Source organism: Lactuca sativa, chromosome 1 (assembly GCF_002870075.4).
Source record: "Lactuca sativa cultivar Salinas chromosome 1, Lsat_Salinas_v11, whole genome shotgun sequence".
NCBI classification, from domain to species: Eukaryota; Viridiplantae; Streptophyta; class Magnoliopsida; order Asterales; family Asteraceae; genus Lactuca; species Lactuca sativa.
Window position 1 is genome coordinate 30,370,901 of NC_056623.2, and position 20,550 is coordinate 30,391,450.

The 20,550-nt window shown below is 32.1% G+C and overlaps 1 protein-coding gene across 2 annotated transcripts; it reads left to right on the forward strand.

Moving 5' to 3' along the window:
• The first annotated feature begins 17,045 nt into the window (after window positions 1-17,045).
• Window positions 17,046-18,816, forward strand: LOC111913455 (adenine phosphoribosyltransferase 1). 2 transcript variants are annotated; one of them, XM_023909149.3, is made up of 6 exons: window positions 17,052-17,426; window positions 17,512-17,622; window positions 18,028-18,120; window positions 18,220-18,369; window positions 18,460-18,518; window positions 18,597-18,816. In XM_023909149.3, exons 1-6 carry the CDS (start codon window positions 17,117-17,119, stop codon window positions 18,648-18,650), a joined length of 777 nt encoding a protein of 258 aa, XP_023764917.1. In that variant the 5' UTR covers window positions 17,052-17,116; the 3' UTR covers window positions 18,651-18,816. The 2 variants fall into 2 exon arrangements, with proteins under 2 accessions (XP_023764916.1, XP_023764917.1); XM_023909148.3 differs by having other exon boundaries at window positions 17,046-17,426; window positions 18,028-18,369.
• The last annotated feature ends 1,734 nt before the right edge of the window (window positions 18,817-20,550 follow it).

Here is a 20,550-nt window from a genome sequence, read left to right on the forward strand (position 1 = left end):
GATTACAATTAGATTTTTTTCATTATCACTACAATTTATCACTTTTAACTATTTACAAAATATTCTTTGGTTTTTCAGTGGAACTGAAATTTATATTTAAGTTGACATTGTAATGCGCAGAAACACCTATATAGTTGAAGTCTTTACAAATATATGTTTTTTTAAATATAACAATAACGTTGTTGTTAAATTTGATATAATAATTTGTATACTAAATTGATATAATATATTGATTATTTTGAATTATATGATAATATACACATCAATTATAACTTTATAATCTCAATCGTTGGAATGACTTCTACCCACGAGTTACACATGAATAAAATTAAATATAATTTATGGTTTAATATTATTTATAGTTGTTGTTATTGTTTTTAAAATTTATTTGTTTAATGTTTTAATTTTTATCATTATAATTATGTAAAACATCAAATATTAGTTTTTGATTTTAAAGGTAACAATATAATCATTTATATAGAGTTATTTTTAAATATTGTTATTATAAGTTATTATAAGCTACTTATTCGAAAACTTTTAACGATTATAAAAATATCATTAGGAAATAAATTAGTTAAATTGAGATTACAATTTAGTTTTTTGTATTTATCACTATAATTTATCACTTTTAACTATTTACAAAAAAAAATTGTTTTTTAAGTGGATCTGAAATTTATATTTAAGTTGTCATTGTAATGTTATATTTATATTTACAATTTAAGTATTTTGCCCAAACTGTTTAAAAGTTGTAATTTTAAATTGATAATAGTTTACATTTAACATCATATTAAATGTAATAAATTAAGTATAATATGTTAAAAGTTAAAGACGTAACTTTATAAGTAGAAGTAAAAAAATATTACTTTAAAATTGAAATTTAGTTTATTTATGATTACACTTTAGGTTTGGTATTTATTTAATCTTATTAACCAACTTATAATCATTATTAACAAGACATTACAATTTATCACTTTTAACTATTTACAAAATATTTTTTGGGTTGTTTAAGTTAATCTAAAGTTTATATTTAAGTTGACTCTGTAATGTTATATTTAAATTAATAATTTAAGTATTTTATACAAATTGTTCCAAAATTGTATATTTAAAATGATAATGGTGTACATCCAATAATATATTAAAACTAATAAATTAAGTATATTATGTTATAAGTTAAAAACATAGCTTTATTATTAGAAGTAAAGATATTATTTTAATATTGAAATTTAGTTTATATATGATTACATTTTAGGTTTGATATTTATTTAACCTAATTAACCAAATTATAATTATTATTAGAAAGAAATTGAAAAGTCATGGGAGTTTCAAATGAATGTGGTGAAAGAAAAAATAGATGAGAGTTTCAAATGAATGTGGTGCAAGGAAAAATGCTTCATTTATAAGTATACTAGGCGAATGCGCGCGCGTTGCGCAGAAGCATCTATATAGCTGAAATATTTACCAATATATGTTTTTTTTAAATATAACAATAATGTGGTTATTAAATTTGATATAATAATTCGTATAGTCAGTTGATATAATATATTGATTAATTTGAATTATATAATAATATATACATCTATTAAAACCGCATAATCTCAATCTTTGGAATGGCCTCTACCCGTGGGTTATTCATGAATAAAATTAAATATAATATATGGTTTAATGTTATTTATAGTTTTTGTTATTGTAAATTATTTTTTTTAAATTTATTTGCTTAACGTTTTAATTTCTATCATTGTAATTATTTAAAACATCAAACAATTTTTATTATTTTAAAGCTAACAATATAATCATTTATATAATGTTATTTTTAACTATTGTTATTATAAGTTATTTTAAGCTACTTATTTGAAAACTTTTAACGATTATACGAATATCTTTAGGAAATATTTTAGTTAAATTGATACTACAATTTAGTTTTTGTATTTAGCACTATAATTTTTCGTTTTTAACTATTCACAAAATATTCTTTGAGTTTTAAGTAGACTGAAATTTATATTGAAGTTAACTTTGTATTGTTAGCATTTGTAGTATATAGGTGTTTCTGCGCAACGCGCGGTCATTCGTTTAGTATACTTATAAAGAAATCATTTTTCCTTTCACCACATTCATTTGAAACTCCCATGACTTTTCGATTTCTTTCTAATAATGATTATAAGTTGGTTAATAAAGTTAAATAAATATAAAATCTAAAGTGTAAACATATATAAACTAAATCTCAATATTAAAAGAATATATTTTCTTCTACTTATAAAGTTATGTTTTTACCTTTTAACATATCATACTTAATTTATTATGTCTTACATGTTGTTGTATGTAAACCATTATCATTTTAAAGCTACAACTTTTGAAACATTTGTATAAAATACTTAAATTGTTAATTTAAATATAACCTTACATGATCAACTTAAATATAAATTTTAGTTCAACTTAAACAACCTAAAGAATATTTCGTAAATAGTTAAAAGTGATAAATTGTAGTGTCTTTCTAATAATGCTTATAAGTTAGTTAATAAGGTTAAATAAGTATCAAACCTAAAGTGTAATCATAAATAAACTAAATTTTAATATTAAAATAATATTTTTAGTTCTACTTATGAAGTTATGTTTTTAACATTTAACATATTATACTTAAGTTATTAGATTTAATATGTTGTATGTAAACCATTATCAGCTTAAATCTACAACTTTTGATCAGTTTGGACAAAATACTTAAATTGTTAATTTAAATATTACAATGTCAACTTCAATATAAATTTCAGTTCCACTTTAAAAACTCAAAGATTATTTTGTGAATAGTTAAAAGTGATAAATTATAGTGCTAAATGCAAAAACTAAATTGTAATATCAATTTAACTAAAATATTTCCTAAAGATATTTTATAATCATTACTTTTTTTTTTTAAATAAGTAGCTTAAAATAACTTACAATAACAATATTATAAATAACTCTATATAAATGATTATATTGTTACCTTTAAAATAAATATTATTGTTTGATGTTTTAAATAATTACAATGATAGAAATTAAAACGTTAAGCAAATAAATTTTAAAAATTTAATTAACAATAACAACAAATATAAATAACATTAAACCATATATTATATTTAATTTTATTCATGAGTAACTTGCGGGTAGAAGTCATTCAAAAGATTGAGATTATGCAGTTTTTATAGATGTATATATTATCATATAATTCAAAATAATCAATATATTATATCAACTTAGTATACGAATTATTATATCAAATTTAACAACAACATTATTGTTATATTTAAAAAAACATATATTTGTAAAAATTTCAGCTATATAGATGCTTCTGCGCAACGCACGAGCATTTGCCTAGTAAGAATTGTAATTGGTTTAGATTGATCAAAGATGCAACTATGATTATTTGATGTTTTATATTATTTGCTACTATCTTGTATTTATTTGATGTTTTGTATTATTTTCTAATATCTTTTATTTCTTTTAATTAAGTTTACTTTGTTCAAAAATACTTAATGATCACATATGTGGATTCTTGGGTCCACAACAAGGTTAGGCTCCCATCTAGGTAAGTAATTATTGTCGTTAATATCCTATTAGATGAAATATTATATGAAGTATGAATAATAATATAAGAGACCGGTTCATAGGTTTGTCATGCTCCGATTGAAAACGACTTAACAATGCCCTCTTTATTTGTATCGACCCTATATACGATATTGTTTTTTAAAACAAAAATGCAATACGTTTTTTATTCAATGAAATGTGTATCCATCAAACTAAAATTTGCAAATATCATGTAAAACAATGTTTTCATTCATTCTTTAAATAAAAAACACAATCATATTAAAACTTTAGCAATTTCAAATTAACAATACAGACAATAAATACACAAAATCAACAACTTTCATGTAGAAATCTCTCATATATTTTAGTCCCCAAGTTCTTCCCTCCAAACACCACATCAATTTGACACAATATTTTCCCTCTAGCCATTGACATAATATCTATCTCCTAAGCATCATATCAATTAGCAAAAAAAATTAAGAAAATACCAAAACCTTTAGAAAAATGAGTAAGAAAAATTGAATAAACAATGATCTATCATCGTTAGCCTAAAAGGAACATAATACATAATGAAATTCAAAACCAACATTAAAGAAAAAAAAATTATCTTGTTGTCTGTTTTAATTGTTCAACTATTATGTTGTAACACCATTCGCATGGACATATTTGAATTGATACTTTCTAATGATATTTGTTAGGTGTGTCAGACCCAACAAATAATAGGGGTACGATATACTCCAAAATACACTGCTTTAATGCACTAAAAAGTAGTACAAGTCAAGCAGGGTCGAACCACAGAGACACGGGACAAAAGTCTATACCTCTTTGCGCAAGGTACTTTGGTCACAAAGGGGGGTTTGTTTGCAAAAGTAAATAACTAAATAACAATCTACTTTAAAAGCATACACAAAATGAAATAGATTTGTAAAAAAATTGATTGAATGGTTCTAGTTCTAGTTCTCAATGATATTGTTCAACTTGATTATGACTTGATGTAATTCAAGATTGCTATTCTATGTTGGTACTGAAAGATATTAACACGCTCTAATACCTCTCGCTTGCCAAATTATCTAACCAAAACGCGCTCTTTGATTAGACCTAGCTTTACTAATTCAACCTAAACACGCTCTTAGATTGTATTGAAAAACTACATTAAGTTTTGTACAAGCTTCCCAACAATGTTAATTTCTTCTCATACGCTCGGAAGTGTGAAAACATGTGATATATGTTTTACAATAAGAAAACTTATTGCTTGTTACCAATTATTAACTCAATAGAACGATTAGGTGCCCTAGAAGTTAATTAACTGCACAAAAATTCAATTCATGAAAGTGGCCAATCAAACACAAATCAAATTCAAGGATTCTAGTTTAAACAAAAACATAATCACTAGAATAGAATCACAAAGCAAACATCAAATGATATGCATCAAGTCAAGCAATCAACATGTTTTGAACAAGAACTAGAAACTAGGGTTTCTTAGCCACACATGGCTAAGAACAAATCAAACAAGAATAAAGATGGAATTGCAATGTTTAATTATTACTAAAATGAAATCAAAAGTGTTTGCAATGATTAGGTCTTCTCAAAAGCTTTGAGAAATCTCCCAAAATTGCCCTAGATCGCCAAAAACGGCTCCCAAAACCGTTCTTCCCTTCAAATGACGTCTTCTCCTGTTTTTTATTAAAGTTCACGTGACTTCCAGATGGCCATGTGTTTTTAGCATGACCATGCCTTTTGCCCATGTGTTTTTGGCATGGCCCATGCTTTTTGCTAAAAATCAAATACATCTTCACTGTTGGCTCCATCTTCAGTCTAGCTTCACCACGCGTCATGTTGCTCAAATATGAGATGATAAAGGACAAACACGACCTGTGTCAATGTGACATAAACCGCATTTCAAACATAGTCCTTTGCTATGATGATAATGCAACAATGACTCGGGTTATGTCTTCATGCTTTCCTCCATGGAATGTGTAACGCTCTAAGAATTTCAACCAATTTAAACTTTTCAAAAACAAACCAGTTTCATTAAGTTATTACAAAAAGGTTTTCAATACAATTATTATCAGAGTCTTCCCAGAAACACATCAAAAACAGAATCATGAGGAGCAGTACGATCACGCCTTTGCCTTGCCACGATCTCCTGAAGAACCTGAAAAACATTAAACCACAATTGTAAGCCCGAAAGCTTAGTGAGATACCTCCAAAATACCAACCACATACACCATACACGCACAACATGCCATATCATAACAAAACACAGAACAACCATGCACTTCGGGTCTACTGTGTGATTGGTCCGCCGTACCGGGCCTTCAGTCCACCTAGTCCACCCTCAGAGTCTAGCCATATACATCGAGTCTACAGTGTGATTGGTCCGCCCGCACCGGGCCTTCAATCCACTTGGTCCACTCTATGAGTATATAGTATGACTGGTCCGCCCGCACTGGGCCTTCAGTCGGCCTGGTCCACTCTCCGAGCCTCGACACATCTGGTCTGCCCTCTTGGGCCTACATCCTATCCGGACTGCTCGCTGGGCCTTCGGAATAACCGGTCCGCCCTGGGTATGTTGGCCTACAACACAAAGCAGGACCCACCTCAACCCAACCCCAGTCCAACAACCAAGTGCACATAAACATTCAATCATATAACAATTCACATCCAATCAAACCGATCTAGCAGATCACATAGCATAACATCATCCTAACCAGGATACCGATCTAACCGGTCACTAGCATAGCATCATCCTATATACCAGGATACCGACCTTAACCAAGTCTCTAACATATACCATCCTAACTACCAGGATGCAAACATAGCAAAGCAATAACATAACAACGATACCCGGATCACAATCCGATAAAGGGTCGGCCTTGGTGTCGTAGACCCTGTCGATATAGTGAGGATAACTCACCTCGCAACTGCCGACTGAAAAGATAAGACCAAGATGCTCCGACCACTGACACAATCTCCATCATTAGCCAACACCAACACTGAACTCAAAACAAAAGCCAACAATTACCAAAATGCCCATGGAAGTCAACTGGTCAACCCTTGGTCAAAGTCAAAGTCAAAGTCAACCTCCTGAATGACTCTACTCGCCGAGTCAACCCGATGACTCGTCGAGTCCCCATGCTCAGAACTTCCCCAATCCGCGACTCAACTCGCCGAGTCACCCCGAGACTCGCCGAGTCCAACAACTCTGAGTCCCCTCGCACTCAACTCACCGAGTCCTCCCTTGACTCACCGATTCACGGCTCAACCAGAAGAAGGTTATGACCTCACGACCAGACTCGCCGAGTCCAAGAACAGACTCGCCGAGTCCAAGGCTATCTTCAACCAACTCGCCGAGTTGTTCTTCCAACTCGTCGAGTTCCTGCCCATCTTCAAGCAACTCGCCGAGTACACCTTTGTGACTCGCCGAGTACCCCTAGATCTTAATCCATACAGAAGCTTTCCAGGCTATGCAGATGATCCAAACCATAGATCTACCCTTCCACAACCCATCCATCACCTAAAGTGGCAAACTTTACGTGAATCCAAGGAGATCTAAGCATATAGCACTCTAGGGTTAGGGTTTGGGACAAGATGGATTCACCAATCACTCAAGAACAGGGACTTTAATGCACTCTAGACCTTCTCCATTCCAGATCTGAGGTAGCAACCTCAGATCTAACCTCCAAACTCAAAATATCACAAGCTATTCTTTCCAAAAACTCCAAAATGATGAATAACAGCCCAAGCAACGAAATAATACCTCAAAAGAAAGCTCTAACAACAGATAAATCTGAATCCTGCCCCTTGCTCCAAGCCTCTTAACTCTCCAAGATCTCTTCCAAAATCTCTTCTCTAAGGTTCAAATGCTCTCAAAACACTCACAAACGCGCATTAGGGTTTTCTGGACTTCAAGAGAGGGTAAAGAGGCTGGGGAGAGGGTATAATGTCCTTTATATAGGGCTCATCCTCCGAAATTAAGGTTTTCTCCACACAGCACCAACTCGCCGAGTCCAGCCGCCGACTCGCCGAGTTGGCCACTTAACACGCGACCATAATCGCGACCCTACTCGCCGAGTCCACCCATGGACTCGCCGAGTTGCCCTTTCACATTTACACTTTGGACCCTGAACTTGCACTCCTGAACTCGGGATGTTACAGAATGACCGGTTCATCTTCTCTACATGCTCCAAATCTCCAAGAATCCAAGCTTCATGCATCCATGCATCCAAGCTCCATGTTTCATGCTCCATAATGTCTGCAAAATAAATCAAAAATAGTGAAGTACCAGACATTCTTAATGAAATATGCAATTTCCATAATAATCAGCTAAATGCAAGAATTATGAAGTAGAAAGCTATAAAAAGACGGAAATAAACATGCAAAATAGGTGCATAAAATGCACCTATCAATATTTTATTTTATATATGAATTTTTCAATTGTTCTAAAAAAATATTACATTTAAAAAAATGTTTCATAGCTCATCCAATAAATCTAAAAAATATAAATTGTTTGCATGGTCTTCATATATGCTTCAATATCCTTGTGGAATCGTAGATTACGATGCTTAAATTTATAACAATAGAGTGCCAATCGCATATGCCGATATATGGTTCCATAAGATGATTGTGTTCCCCATGGTAAAGAATATAATGGACGATGCCCGATTAGAAGAAATATTACATGAATCTACTTAAATCACATAATAGAACGAGCATTAAATATTTTAGGAACATTACCATAAATAGTAAGTAGAGAGAATGAGAAATTGATTAAAATCCAAAAAGAAAACTTAAGAGAAAGAAAATTAGATTACCGATGTCTAAGTAGACTTTTGAAGACTTCAACAAAATTTCTTCAATGTCAAATACTTTTATACTCACAAACATTTTCAAACAATGTGTTGTAGGTCATAAAGCTAAAAAATTGATAAAAATGTTATAATTTCGTCATATACGCTTAAGTATCCTCCATAAGAATTGTAATCGGCTTATATTGATCAAAGATCCAACTATGATTATTTGATGTTTTATATTATTTTCTACTATCTTGTATTATTTTCTAATATCTTTGATTTTTATTAATTAAATTTCCTTTGTTCAAAAATACTTAACGATCACATATGTGGATGTTTGGGTCCACAATAAGGTAGGACTCCCCTCTAGGTAAGTAATTATTGTCGTTAATATCCTATTAGATGAAATATCATATGAAGTATGAATAATATACGTGATCGGTTCATAGGTTTGTCATGCCCAGGCGAAAACGACTTAACAATGCTCTCTTTATTTGTATCGACCCCATATACGATATTGCTTTTTAAAACAAAAATGCAAATACATTTTTTATTCAATGAAATGTGTATCCATCAAACTAAAATTTGCAAATATCTTCTAAAACAATGTTTTCATTCCTTCTTTATATAATAAACACAATCATACTAAAACTTTAGCAATTTCAAATTAACAATATGGACAATAAAAACACAAAATCAACAACTTTCATGTAGAAATCTCATATATTTGAGTCCCAAGTTCTTCCCTCCAAACACCACATCAATTTGACACAATATTTTCCATTTAGCCATTGTCATAATCGCTATCTCCTAAGCATCATATTAGTTAACAAAAAAAATTACCAAAACCTTTAAAAAAATGAGTAAGAAGAATTGAGTCAACAATGGTCTATCATCATTAGCCTAAAAGGAACATTATACGAAATTCAAAAACCAACATTCAAGATGGACATGTGTTCCAAGGTGATTCTTAAGTAAATAATACCAAGTGAATATACCCAGAGTAGCATTTATGATAATTCCTAAATAAACTTCACTCGTAAGTAAATAATACCAAGTGAATATACCCAGAGTAGCATGTAACATCCGAAAATCCAAGTATTTTTCCCTTTATTTTTTTAATATTAAGTTTTGGCAAAGGACCCTCCTCTCGTATGATGGGCGTACGCGCATGTACGCTTAGCGTAAGAGGACACACATCATCGAGCATCGAAGCCTCGTACGCGGGGCTTACACGGCCTAGATTAGAAACCCTAAATTTTTGATCTTGTTTCCTATTTAAACCCTCTTATGACCTTTGGACCTCACTTCTATCAGCCTCCATTACCTCTCAATGTATATAGAAACCCTAATTGCCATTGGAAGTAAGTTTGAACTTGGAGTGTCAAAAGGAAGTCATTTTTGGGTGTTTTTGAAAGGAGAAGAGTTTGTGGTGCAATCCTTGTGTATGGTAAAGCTTCTAGATCCAACATCTTCATCATCTTAGGAAGATTCTGGAGGTATAAAGTTCGTACCTTGCTCATTTATTTTTTGATCTACTCTTGAGCTTGTTTTGGTCTTTTTGGTCCCTTTTGGAAGGTCTTAATAGGTCAATACCATTTGAGATGCCAAACCTTGTAGTTCTAGATGTTTAGTGGCCTCTTTCAGCTTAAATGTTCAAACTTTTTGGTGTTTGTGAACTCTATGCAAACATTAAGTCAATTATAAAGCTCTTTTGGGCTTTGGGGCTTCATTAAGTCATGCATGCATGTAAAGTTGGCAACTTGACGTGATTAACCACTTCAAGGAGGTCAGATCTGGGTATTGGAGCAAGTGTCTTAACCAAATAAAAGCTTAATGCAAAGTTGGCAAGCCTGAGGAGTACATTAGGCGTACAAGCTCATACGTGCAATGTACAGGTCATTAAGCGTGTATGCTTAGTGTACAAGTTGAGTACTCCCCGTGTACTCAACAATGGGCTGCGGTAATTGGGTTTTTGGTGGTGGGTTTCGTTTTTGGACCCTAGGAGTTTAGGGTTGTATCGTGGGCCTTAGACTGGTTAGGTTAGGTGGACCAGTCTCCTCTGTGGGATTCTAGAGTCATGGGTTGGGCCTTTTGGGCCTTAGGCCCATTATTGTAAATGGATCGAATATGGTTGGACCCATTGAAAAGAATTGCTTTTGGACCTTATTTGAAGAGTATGAACTTATAGATTTTGGGCCTTGGTTGGATTTGTTTCATAATTTTAATTAGGATATTTTGTATAATTATTCAATGTGAGATTTTGGAGATTGGTAGCTGAGTAGTTATTATTTTCAGCAGACTGAGGTGAGTCGCCTCACTATATCAATGGGTCAAAGGTACCAATGTCGTCCCATTATCTGACATGTGGATTGTTAGTTATTATGCAATTAATTGTCTGAATACCCTGGGGGTAGCCTGTGGCACTTGTGTGAAGACCATGGGGGTAGCCCATGGAATTTGGATATCAGACCATGGGGGTATCCCATGATATTCTAGGTAAACACCATGGGGGTAGCCCATGGCAATCTTATGTATGTGGTATGGTATTTTGTGGTTGTATGTTATGTGATATTTTGGGAACTCACTAAGCTTTTGATTACAATTTATTTGGGTGTTTTCAGGTACTTCCGATACTAAGGGGAAGGGTCCGACTTGATGGCGCATCATTCACTTTCAACAATTTCCACATTTATCGATATTGATACTCTGATATTTTGATATGATATGATGTAATGGATTTTGAGAAACAAATTATGATTTTAGTTCCTATTTTAAAATGAAAAATTTTATTTGGATTTTTGGGCAGTTACATAGCAACTCTTAATAATCAGAACAAAACAAAATAGACAAACTATTAAATGCTCGAGTAAGCTAAAACAAGACAGAAATCCACGTTTTCACATTCAATATTTTCAATACATCCACAGTAATATAAGAAATTGGATTTACAATCCAAAAATAATATAACGGTATTACACACCCATAAGGTTTCCAAAAAACATTTAATTTTCCAAAAAGAGACAATATATCTCACAATAACAAAGGGGTAAAACAAGATCAATCACAATAAGTAAGATGCAATGCATGAAATACTCTCAACCCTTTGTCAATCTTAAAGTCCAACTCACAAGCAACATCGGATGTGAAGTACTCATAACAAACAACCAACTTTTGTACTCACCTCTGACAAAAAGTTAATGATGATTGGGTGTGTAGAATGCACGGCATACAAAATTTCCAATTCACCCTTACACCCACAACAAACCAGGAACTAAGGGCCATCCAAATTAGGCCACACAAGGGGGTAGCAGCCTCTATGTATGCACTTGATTATTATCTAGAAATCTACTCACAAAAAATAATAAGCAACAACAAATGTCCATTTGGGTACCCGGGACCACATAGTCACACTCATCCTAGCATGATATGCATGTATGCAACAAGCAGGATGCCAAAAAATCTCTTTTCTCAAAATAGGCATTTTAGCTTTATATCAATCAAAAACATTTCTAAAAATAATATTTCATGAATGCACAAATAATCCCATACGGGCAATTAGCAATCAAGGATATGTCAAACAGTTTCCAAAAACACAAAATCAATAATAACGGATGTGTACTTCCAATATTTTACAAGAAAAACCCAAAAGACAATTGTGTCCATAATACTAAAGAATAAGTTTAACCCCCACAAATAAATCAACGTATTAAAACATGTCCTTAATTCAAGAGGACGTCCCCAAATAACAGACTATCATAACAAGAAAATGAAACATGTATTTTTTTTATATAATATACATATGTATAACATAAAACAAAAGGGAAAACACAAGTAGAATACTCATTTTGGGGACACGTGTTCTAAGATAAGTTTACTCACCTTAACTCCTAAGCTTGTGACACTAAAGATCTTCTAATCATTATCAATGCCACTTCCAGCTCCAAAATCCCTAAATAAAACACCTAATATCATTACAAGGTGTCTAAAGATTATAATGCCCTTCTATCGGTCAACTTAACATTCAAAGTTCAAAATACCCCAAAATGGTCTATTAATTCACTTATTAAGTTCTTAATTCCAAAACTTAGTTTTATGGTTTCAAAACCTTCTTCATGTTAAAATAATAACGTAGGTGAAAACGGTGCGTGATTTCGAGTCCGAATGAAAAAGTTATGACCAAAACAAGTTTTTTCATTATGACATGAGATTAGAGCTCCAGATCACGACCCATGTCAAATCCAGCAGGTTAAAGATGGCCAAAATTTCACTTGCAGACATCTTAATGTTGGTCCCAATGTATCCATAAATCCTACAAGTTACCCAAATGACTCAAGGACCTTCAAATACATGCTAAAACACTTCAATTAACATAAGAAGGGATCTCCAAAAGGTTCGTATCCTTGGAATAAACATAATTTTCCAAAAGGAAGACAATTAGGTATATAAAGCTCAAATTACACCAATTCATTGTGTGTGAATGATAAATTTCAACCAACAAGACCAAACATGATTTCTACAACTTAAAACATATAAATTAAGAGGTCATGATTATCCACTCATTAACCGAGTCCAAGTCTTCATATGAACTTGAATGAAGCTCAACATCTCACAAAAGCTTGAAAATTATCAAATTAAAGCATGAATCACAATATGAATTAGATTTTGTAACATAAGTCATCATCTAAGTATGAAAACAACTTTGCAACAACATTGGTTCACCAAAATTGGATCAATGATTCTTAGAATTGAAAACACCCAAATCATCAACATGGATGTTGTATTTGAACCAAGCATCGAGTAAATCTCACCATAAGTCACAATTGACAAATAGATCGTGGATTTGGAGTTAAATACATTCGTAAAGCATAAAATAAAGCTCAATTCTATATTTCAGTCACTAGATTCAAATTTCACTTTCTAGGGTTTGGAAAACCCATCAAAGCAAACCAAATCATCTAAATCTCACAACTATTTAGCTAGTTGGAAATTGGAGATGGATCATGGAGTGAAATTACAACGTAAATTTCAATTGAACACCATGAATTCAAGAAGAAATTGGACTTAGAGATCCTTATGGATAATAACACGATAATGAAAAGAAAATGAGGTAGAAAGCTATCTCTAGTGGCTAGTTTGAGAAGGAATTTGACAATTCTTCAAGGGGAATCTTCAAGCATCAAAGCATCTTGGAGTTTGATTAAGAAAAAATCATTTATAGGAGGAAAATGGTTGAATATGTGAGTGATGGAAATGGGGGAAAAATGTGACTTCAAATAGATCCAAATTTGGTCACTTAGGCAACTATGGTCCCTCCTTACTAAAAAAATACTCTAAACTAACTAAGGAACATTTAATATCTTTCAAAATGGTACCTCTCCATCCTAATACTCACAAATTAAGTCAAAATCATTAAGTTGGTAAACTCTTAAGTCAAGCCTAACTTTCACCCGTTTGACGCAAATGACCATTCTAACAAAATACTTGGTTAGACATTAAAATTCTATTATTTTAAAAATACAAAGTAATAGCAAGATTTATTATTATTATTTCTTATAATTTCCTTACATTTCAATTATTTAATTTATTTCGCTTTGCTTTATTTTGTATCAAATTAAAAAAATATTTTTATTTTTACCAAAAAGCCCGACACTTTTAGCCTCCAAAACACGATGTTACATAAGTTTTATATTGGTGTACTACACAAATCACATGATTTGATTAAAGATAATAAAAACATTAAAAATAAAAAAATTAGAAAAAACTTAAACATAAACTAAGGGTAAAAGACATCTACAGCTTTAGTAAAAAACTAAATGAAATTTGCAATTGAACGAAATTAACTCTAATTTACAAAGTTAAATTTAACTCTTATTTTGAAATTATAAACAAATGTAACCCATTGACTCCCACATTTTATCGACATACAAAATGAACAAGGACCAAAATGAAAGAAATGTTGAAAAGTTAGAAGTTATATACACAAAGCTTAAATAAATTGATTTAAACATTTCATAGATATTCAACCGATCATAATTTAAGTATGTGTTTTTGAGGGATACATCTCAATACTCTTTAAACAATATAATATGCATTATGCAACACAAAATTAAAAACCAAATGAATGGAACCCGAGAAAGAGCGATTGAACTCCAAAAAGACAGAAAGGGGCAAAGGGCATTACGACAAAGACGAGTTACCGTTTTGCTCCAATCGATTTTCATGTATATATTTTTGTGTGAGTTGCGATGCCGATAGATTCAGCATTAAGCGTGATCGATTCCATCTCCAATCTCCTTGTCTTTTGTGATGCTTAGAAAGCTCTGCGATTTTCTTTTTTCCAAATTGTCGCATGCTTCACAGTTTCATGTAGCCTTACTAGTTGGATTTGAGCAAGTTGACAAGTTTTGTTGATCGAATTTGGGTCGCGTGTGTGTAATGTTGTTGCGATTGCATTAAGTGGGTGTTGTGTAATCTGAGGTAAAAGTGAGCTATCACCACCACCGTGAGGTGGTGGCTAGCAACTCCGGGCACCGCCTGCCGTCACCGACTCGGCGAGTAGGTCACTTAATCCCCCGACCTGGAGTCGTTCCTACTTGACGAGTTGAGCCTCCAACTCATCGAGTCCAAGGGTGAAAATATGAGGTTTGACTTGAATTAAATGCGTACCTGAGATCGGGTGTTACATATCCCCATGGAAAGACATTATGCGATTTGGAAAGAAAGAAAAATTGAGTCTTAGATTTGTAGGTCCTTTCAAAATTGTCTAGAGAATTAGTAAGCAAACATATCGTTCGGAATTACCGGAAGATTTGGTAGGTATTCATGATGTGTTTCATGTAAGTTATCTGTGTAAATGTTTAAGCATATATGATGAAACGGTCCCGTTATCAGAGGTGAAACTAGATAATAAAGTAAGATATGTAGAAGATCCTGAAGAGATCGTAAACGAATTAACGACTGAATTATGTAATAAAGAAGTGGAGTTGGTGATTGTAAAGTGGAAACACCATCGATGCCGAAATTATACTTGGGAAAATAAGAATGAGATAAGAGCGAAATATTCCCATTTGTTTAAATCATTGTAATTTTGGGGACGAAGTCCTCAAAAGGAGTAATTTTGGGGATGAAGTCCTCAAAAGGAGGATGTATTTGTAACATACACGTTAATGACCATGTATAATTATCGTGTTTTGTTAGTTTAAAAATGAATATTGTTAAATATTATATGGTTTTGAGCATTGAGTTCTAACAAGATAGTTTTTACGAGGATTGAAGTAAAACTATGTTTAGAATCATTCATAAAGTGATGGGAAGTCTTATGAGATTCCGATCAAAAAGTCAAATATTGAAATTAACGAAAATATAAAGCTGGAAATAAGGTAAAATAATGTTATTGAAAGTTGTAGATTATCTCGTTAGAAACATTTAGGCAAAAACCTCACCGAAATCCGAGTTATAACGAAGGAGTTATGACTTATCGAAGTTTCGCGATAGAACCAACACGACGCCATATGACGTAAAAAGTGAGTTTACGATAAACTACTTTTTAGCATTTGTGATCTACATGAAAGTGTAATATTTGTTAAACCGAGAATATTCATAAAACGAACGTCCAAATCTGACTTCGTATGAAAAAATTATGATTTTTCTAAGAATCGGCATAACAATACACAACCCGAAACTCGAAATAAAGATCGAGTGATTTTTAGCCGACACAACCTAAACGATAATCGAAGATCTCATCAATATTAGTACAACGGTAAAAAGACAGACGAAAACGGACGTCGGATGAAGAAGTTATGAATTTTTAACAGACTTTTCATGTCCTGGCTCGTTAAAAATATAATATTAAAAATGAAGTCAAAATCAGTCAACAGAATCTAAACGAAAATTGTAGATTATAATCCCACCTATGTATGGATACTAAGAACGTCAAAAATGGAACTCGTATACGAAATATATGAAATACACAGCATGTATATGTATAATAGTTGTATCACATATATGCCCATGTCACATTGATGCCCAACGCAATATGAAACATATAAAATCCTCAAGTTTGATAAGTTTTATCGGTTTTATTCATATGAAAATATTTTATTCGATAATACCCATTCAAAGAATAATAAGAGAGTGCATATTCTAGTGTGATATAGACCTCATTACTTTCAATCATCACTTTATTCGATGGTTGCTTATCTTTATTATTTGTAACAACATTGGCATAAGAAACCTTAACATTATGATCAACACCCTCCTGTAAGTCTTTCCCTTATCCACCCGATTGCGACTCATTATAGTTATAAACTATTTCAATTTTCTTTATTATAATTGGTTACAAACAATGTATAAATGATCTTTTTGTGATAAAATATGATTACAACTTTTAAGATTTTAAGGAATGATTTTTAGGTTTCAAAATTGTAACAAATATAATTATATTTTGAAATTATAAGTATCGTGAGTAAACTTGCATTCTTTTACTAAATAAAATTTACAAAAAAATAAAAAATAAAAAACCTTCAAATTGTATTTTTGTATTTCTGCGGCAGACAAAAATGCACTTATCAAAGAAATAAGATAATAACCAGAGATTATTATTATTATTATTATTATTATTATTATTATTATTATTATTATTTTGTAGTTTACTCCTGGGATGGATAAAGCTTGTTAAGTACACATGCCTATTTGACCAAATTGCCCTCGACGATAACATCCGGTTTATTAACTCTCTTGTTTTCCTCTGAAGAAACCCACTCACGATGAACACGCTTAAAATCAGTTTCACCGTCCTGAAGAAGCCAACTACGTATTTCTTCAGTGGCAATTCCGTCATTTCATTAAAATCACTTACCCCTCCTTCTTCCGTAAAACCGGCGTCGATCTCCGGTGGCCCCCGTGTCTACTCTACCTTCGCCGGCGCCGGCGTCCGTACCGACTTCAAAGTGAACTCCTACTCTAACATGGCGGAACCTGATTCCGATCATAAGCAAGGAGATGTCGCCGTCAAAGACGATCGCATTGCTCGCATTTCATCCACAATTCGCGTCATCCCGGACTTCCCTAAACCTGGTACACACACTAACAGTTTTAATTGATCAATTGATGTTTGGATGTCTCATTTGACCAATGGATATTGAGGTTTATGTATGTGTAGGGATCATGTTTCAGGATATTACGACGATGCTGCTTGATCCAGTAGCATTTAAGGATTCGATCGATCTGTTCGTCGAGAGATACAAAGACAAAGACATCTCCGTTGTTGCTGGTAAATTCTCCTTTTCACGTAATTTGAAGTACTTTTTGAATCACTAGCTTTTGTGCTGATGCTATTCAGTTGAGCTAATTTTATATGTTGATGCTTTCCCTATTTGCATAAAGTTGAAATCAATGAATTAGTAGGCAGTAGATTCATGCTGATGATTATAAAAACCTGTTAATTTATAAAAACAATCGATTGATTTTGACCTGATCTTCAGCTTGTAGTTGATAATATAGTAACTATATTGGTTGTTTGCTACCCTGAACTCATTGTAGAAACCATCAAAGCACCCGATTTTATTGTAGTAACTATAATAGAGTAATTCATTACCTCATTTTAACTTCTCGATAATCAACTACTGATAAACGAATACTATTTGATGATTTTGGTTGTATAAATTATAATGCATAGGTGTTGAAGCAAGAGGATTCATATTTGGTCCTCCTATTGCATTAGCCATTGGTGCTAAATTCGTTCCAATGAGAAAACCCAACAAGTTACCCGGTATATCTTTTCTACCATTGACATCAGTTACCTTCTTTCAGTTTAATAATTCCTCACACAGGATAATATGTTATGTTATGTCATGTCATGTCATATCAGGAGCTGTTATATCAGAAGAATACTCGTTAGAGTACGGAAGTGACATAATGGAGATGCATGTTGGAGCAGTAGAAGCTGGTGAACGAACTCTTGTGATAGATGATTTAATTGCAACAGGAGGAACCTTAGTGGCTGCCATTAACCTACTTGGTAAGTAATTTGATAATTACAGTTTATTTATTTATTTGTTTATTTTTTTTACCACTTTTTTAGATTTGTTCAAATTTTGTTTTGTTGCAGAACGCGTTGGCGCGAATGTAGTCGAGTGTGCCTGTGTCATTGAATTGCCTGATCTGAAGGTACACTGTGTTGTCTGGATAAATGATGTTTGTTTAATTAAACAGTATTTGATCTTGAATTAATTTTGAAAATTTCAGGGTCGGGACCGATTAGGAGATAAGCCGCTATTTGTGCTCATAAGCTCAACTTGATTTTCGATTATTTATTAAAAGATTTAATTGGAATTGAAGGCTTGAGAGAAAATCACTGTATGATTTGGAGTATTCTAGTTAACAATAAGTGGGATTTTAATGTAACTGATTTCATTATTTCCTTCGAGTCTTTAAACGATGATGAGTTTGTTTACTGTTGCCACAATTTTTTGCTCGGCTCCATATTTTTCATCATGTTCAGCAAATTTAAATTAAAAACAATTAAATTTAACCAATAGCCTAAGAAATAAAAAATATAGTTTATCATAAAACCACAACAAAAACTCAAATATCACGAACATAATATCAATCATCTCCATATCCTGGGTTATAACTTATAAGTTAGATGACCGATGACACGAAATGGAAGTATGAACAGAGAATTGTTCAAGAAATTCCCAAGAGAAAAGTTTTTATTAATTTCCAAGATGTCATTAAAGGCTGATTTGAAGGTTTTGTCAAATTTCAGAAATTTACAGAAGACTCAAATTCATCTTATTAAGCACCTAAATAAATACGAGAAAAAAAAAGTAAAAAACAGAGTTACGGAAATAAAATATCCTACCACAAAAATGGAATAAATTTTTTTTAGGAAATGAGTCTAAACTCTAAACGAGGGGAAATTAAAATTGAGGGCTTAAGCTGACGTTTTGGCGATGTCAGCAACAGTTAGTTAGGAACTTGGCCCGAAGAGAGCTTTTCTGCAATGTAAAAACGGACCTCCAAACTCCAATGGATCAAAAATTATGCATGTTTTAAGTTGGGCTTCTTTTAGCCTTGTTTATCTATTTCTCATTTGTAGAAAGGTTAGCGACAGATCTTCTATATGATATGCTGGTAGTTCTCAAGATACACAACTTCCTTTTGCTGGTAGTGCTAGTAGAGATACAAGAAATCGAAAGTCTTGGAGAAAGATATAATTTAAGTTGATCCACCATTCAGGCGTTATCCTTAATCTTCCATGAAAAAAATTTAGTGATCATACTTTCATTGACTCAATTTAATATATGCCTCCAAAAAAAAATAGGCTCCATAAGAAGGTATACCATCACCTCATCTCTCACCTCAAATATGTTGGGATGACTACGGTTGTTGGTAGTCTTGTATTAAGCATTCGATTGGGCAATACGAGCTTTTAATTTTTAATCCAAACAAAAAGTTCTTAATTCAAAAGTTATTTCAAAATAGCTTTTTGGAACTTTTAACTCTGATTTTTATGTAATATTATAATTTTAAAAGCTAATAGTTACTTTTGTCTAACATTTATGTACAAATAAAAACTAGAGTTTCTCGTTTTCGGATAATAATTTTCAAATTTCAACTAATAACTACTAGAATCTAGTTTCCAACTTTCATCTAATTTTGACAAACACGTCCTCAACAAACAAGTCCGCAAATTGAACATGTTTTGAAGATTTATTTAACTTATACTATCAAAATAAAAAAGGAGATGTTTGACCTTTTGGTTCATTGGCCAAAAACTATTATGACTTTATGAATTAGGAGTGGACTTCTAAATTTGCTACATTGATCTTTCAGTTCTATAGGAGGTTGACTTTTTAAGTTCTTTGACTTATTATGCATTTGAAAACTATGATAATTGTTGTAAGTTAGTCAAAACTTATGTTTATATATATATATATATATATATATATATATATATATATATATATATATATATATATATATATATATATATATAAACAAGAAGAAAGAGGGTTACAACCAATGAGATGAATGTGGTTTCATAACAAAAATGTGGTTCACAAGTTGAGCAAAATTAAATACACATCAACATCTGATTTTCAAAGTTCTCAAGGAACTTACTAAAAACAAATCTGTCTTTGTACTTATGATGGATCACTTTTTATGCAATTTATTTGGAGTATTTTTTCTATTA